The sequence below is a fragment of the Terrapene carolina genome, unplaced genomic scaffold (assembly GCF_002925995.2).
Source record: "Terrapene carolina triunguis isolate 2854851 unplaced genomic scaffold, T_m_triunguis-2.0 Scaffold18724, whole genome shotgun sequence".
Classification (NCBI taxonomy): Eukaryota; Metazoa; Chordata; order Testudines; family Emydidae; genus Terrapene; species Terrapene triunguis.
In genome coordinates, this window is record NW_020683075.1 from 1 (window position 1) to 2,927 (window position 2,927).

At 71.2% G+C, this 2,927-nt stretch overlaps 1 protein-coding gene across 1 annotated transcript; it reads left to right on the plus strand.

The window, feature by feature from the left end:
• The first annotated feature begins 369 nt into the window (after positions 1–369).
• On the plus strand, positions 370–2,922 carry LOC113408557 (programmed cell death protein 4-like). The gene is made up of 4 exons (XM_026661876.1): positions 370–501; positions 1,480–1,753; positions 2,346–2,443; positions 2,674–2,922. Exons 1-4 carry the CDS (start codon positions 454–456, stop codon positions 2,920–2,922), a joined length of 669 nt encoding a protein of 222 aa, XP_026517661.1. The 5' UTR covers positions 370–453.
• Positions 2,923–2,927: the final 5 nt, after the last annotated feature.

Below are 2,927 nucleotides of genomic sequence, written 5' to 3' on the forward strand. Positions count from 1 at the left end.
CCGCTCCCTGCCCTCCCCTTCCCAGAGCCATGGGTCAGTCCGCTCCCTGCCACCCCCACTCCTCCGAGCCATGGGTCAGTCCGCTCCCTGCCCTCCCCCCCCCCGAGTCATGGGTCAGTCCGCTCCCTGCTTCCCCCCCCTTCCCAGAGCCATGGGTCAGTCTGGCGGCTGCGGAGCCGTTGCTCCGGGGGCAGCTAGGGGGCGGTGCCGAGCGGCCATTGGTCGGTGCAGCGACCCCGCCCCCCGCGGCCCCTGCTGGCGTGGGCGGGGCACTGGGGGGCGCGGCTGGGGGCGGGGCCGCTCGCGCTCTGCGGTTGCGAGGCTGAGGGGAGTTGTCTGGAGTCCCCGCCCCCCGCGTGCGTCACTTCCGCAAGGGGCGGGCGCGCGAAACAGCGAGGCTCGGCGGAGCTCAGGGTCGGGATCGTGCCCGGCTCGGAGCTGCCGCCAGCGGCCATGTCGGGTTCGGTCAGCCCCGCCCGCGGCTCGGCCGCCCCCGCCCTGGCAAGTACCGGCTCTGCCCCCCAATCCCCGCGCGAGCCCCCCAATCCCCGCGCGAGCCCCTCAGTCCCCGCCCCCTCCCCCGCGTGAGCCCCTCAGTCCCCCCCCGCGCCCGTTCCTTCTGGCCGCGCCGGTGCCTCGCGCCGGCCCTGCCCCCCCCCCGGCTCCCGGGCGTGTTCTGCCCTGTCACCATGTGCGCTGGGGGCGGGGCCGGGGCCGAGCGCCACGGGGCACGAGCTGCCTGGCCGGGGGGGGGGCCCCTCCCCCTGCGCTTCTGTCCGCCCGGGGGGGGCACTGGTGGGGAGCCCAGGGGCTGCGGGGCGGGAGTGGGGGGCACTGGTGGGGGTCCGGGGGCCAAGGGGCTGTGGGCGGGGAGCCAAGGGGGCTGTGGGTTGGGAGTGGGGGGCACTGGCGGGGGTTGCCCAGTCCTGCCTGGCTCTAGCCCAATTCTCCATATTCTCTCCCAGCGGCGAACTCGGCCGTTCACAGGCCCCCAAGCCCGGTCTCCATGCCCTGGGATGCCAGGAGCCTGGCCCGTCTGAGCGACTCTGCCCCCAGCCTGGGGGTGCAGCAGGAGGGTGCTATGGCCCATAGTGAGGTTGGGGGCAGAGACCTGTCCTGGAGCTGTCTGCATCCCTCTGGGGGGGGAGGACTGGGCAGCCCCTCCAGCCTGCAGGCAAGGCCACCAGGCTGCTCCCCTCCTTGGCATGACATTTGTGGGTTGGGCCTTGGCTCTTTCACTTCCCCCTGGGGCGGCAGGTTGTCTGGAGCTGTGTGAATTCAGCCAGCTGCTCCCTAGAGCGCCCCTTGCTGGACGAGGCCGGGACTGGAGTGGGGGTGAATAGGAAGGGAAAGGAAGCGCTCTGTGGGGCAGCCCCTGGCTCCTCTGCCTCTCCCACCGGGGCTCTGGGGAGCGGCCGTGGGTCTGCTCGGGTGCAGCAGGAGTCCGCGGGGCGTCTCTGAGACCACCGTGCCTTGCAGGCCACGTGCCAGGCAGGCTCAGAGGACGAGGCTCTGGAAGAGGAGCTGATGGATGGCGACGAGTCCCGCTCCTGGACCCCACAGGAGAAGGCCCTGCACGAAGCCCGGCTCAAAGCCAAGGCCAAGCGGCGCCTGCGGCGCACCTCGTCCCGGGACTCCACCCGGGAGCCGGCACCCGAGGGGGGGGAGCCCAGCCCCGACCCCAGCAGCCCCAAGGGCAAGACCAACGACAGGAAGTCGCGCATGGGCAAGGGCCGTGGGCTCCCCAAGAAAGGTGAGGTGCAGCTGCCCAGTGCAGCACACCCCTGCCCCACGGTGCAGGCTCCCATCCCCCTGATGCCCTCCCTGCATCCCCCTGGGCCCTCCTGCTGCCTTGGGGCACACCCCTGCCCCACGGTGCAGCCTGTGGCCCGCCTGGCTATCACATAGCGCACACCCCTGCAGTCCCTCCTGGCTCACTGCTGCCCCACAGTGCAGCTCCCCAGTCCCCGCACCCCACACAGTGCAGCCCGTGCTCCCTCCTGCTGCCCCAAAGACACTGGGATCCTCCCCTCTACCTCCCTCAATCCCCACACAGTCCCCTGCTCTTCCTGTGCTGGGTGGGAGCCGCTCCTGCCACGTGCTGTGGGTTTGCTGGGCCCCACTGAACTCACTACACTTGTGACACAGTCATGCCCGGGCTGGGAGCCTGTCATGAGCCACTGCTGCTCTGGTGCCCAGCTTTGCCCTGGGCCGGGGGCGCTGAGCAGTGCGCTACCCTTTCCCAGAGGCCCCCGGTCCCTTTTCTGTAGCGGGCGGAGCTGGGTTGGTGCCCGGCTGGGATGCTGTGGCCCATGGGGGTGGCTGAACCACTGTGTCTCCTGCAGGTGGCGCTGGGGGCAAGGGTGTGTGGGGTGCACCTGGCCTGGTGTACGGGTACCAGGAGCCCGATGCGCGGGACCCCAACTACGATGAGTCATCTCAGGTACGTTCCCAAGGGCAGTGCAGTTCCCGGGCCCCTTCCTCCCCCCCGGAGCCCAGCGTCACCGAGCTCGGACCCCAGCACCCATCCACTGCTGCCCCCGGCCTGTCTGCCTGCCCCCGCTCAGCCATGCCAGCCCCCTCCCCGGAGCCCCACGGACTGGTGCTTGTGTGGGTGGGGCCTGTCCCAGTGGGGGTACCGCTGGCCGTGAGCCCCTCTGCCCCTCTCTACAGGGCGACACGGTCTATGCCACGGTGACGCCGGAGCTGGAGGAGGGGGAGCTGGAGAAGAACGTGCACCCCATGGTGCTGGAGTACTTTGAACATGGGGACACCCTCGAGGTGATGGTGAGTCTGGGGAGTCCCTCTGCCACCCCCCCTCCCCCCAGCGGGCTTCTGGGCTGGGAGGGTTTCAGGGGCCACATCCGTCTGGCTAGGCCCGGGGGCCCTGCAGTGCCAGGGGAGGGCGCTGGGAGCCGCTGAGGAAG

What these genes read in the sequence shown, in the direction of transcription:
- LOC113408557 (XM_026661876.1), top strand. Translation starts at nt 454, where the DNA reads ATGTCGGGTTCGGTCAGCCCCGCCCGCGGCTCGGCCGCCCCCGCCCTG. An exon ending in GCTCGGCCGCCCCCGCCCTG is followed by an intron (nt 502 to 1,479) that starts GCAAGTACCGGC and finishes CGTGCCTTGCAG; the next exon opens with GCCACGTGCCAGGCAGGCTC. An exon ending in CCGTGGGCTCCCCAAGAAAG is followed by an intron (nt 1,754 to 2,345) that starts GTGAGGTGCAGC and finishes TGTCTCCTGCAG; the next exon opens with GTGGCGCTGGGGGCAAGGGT.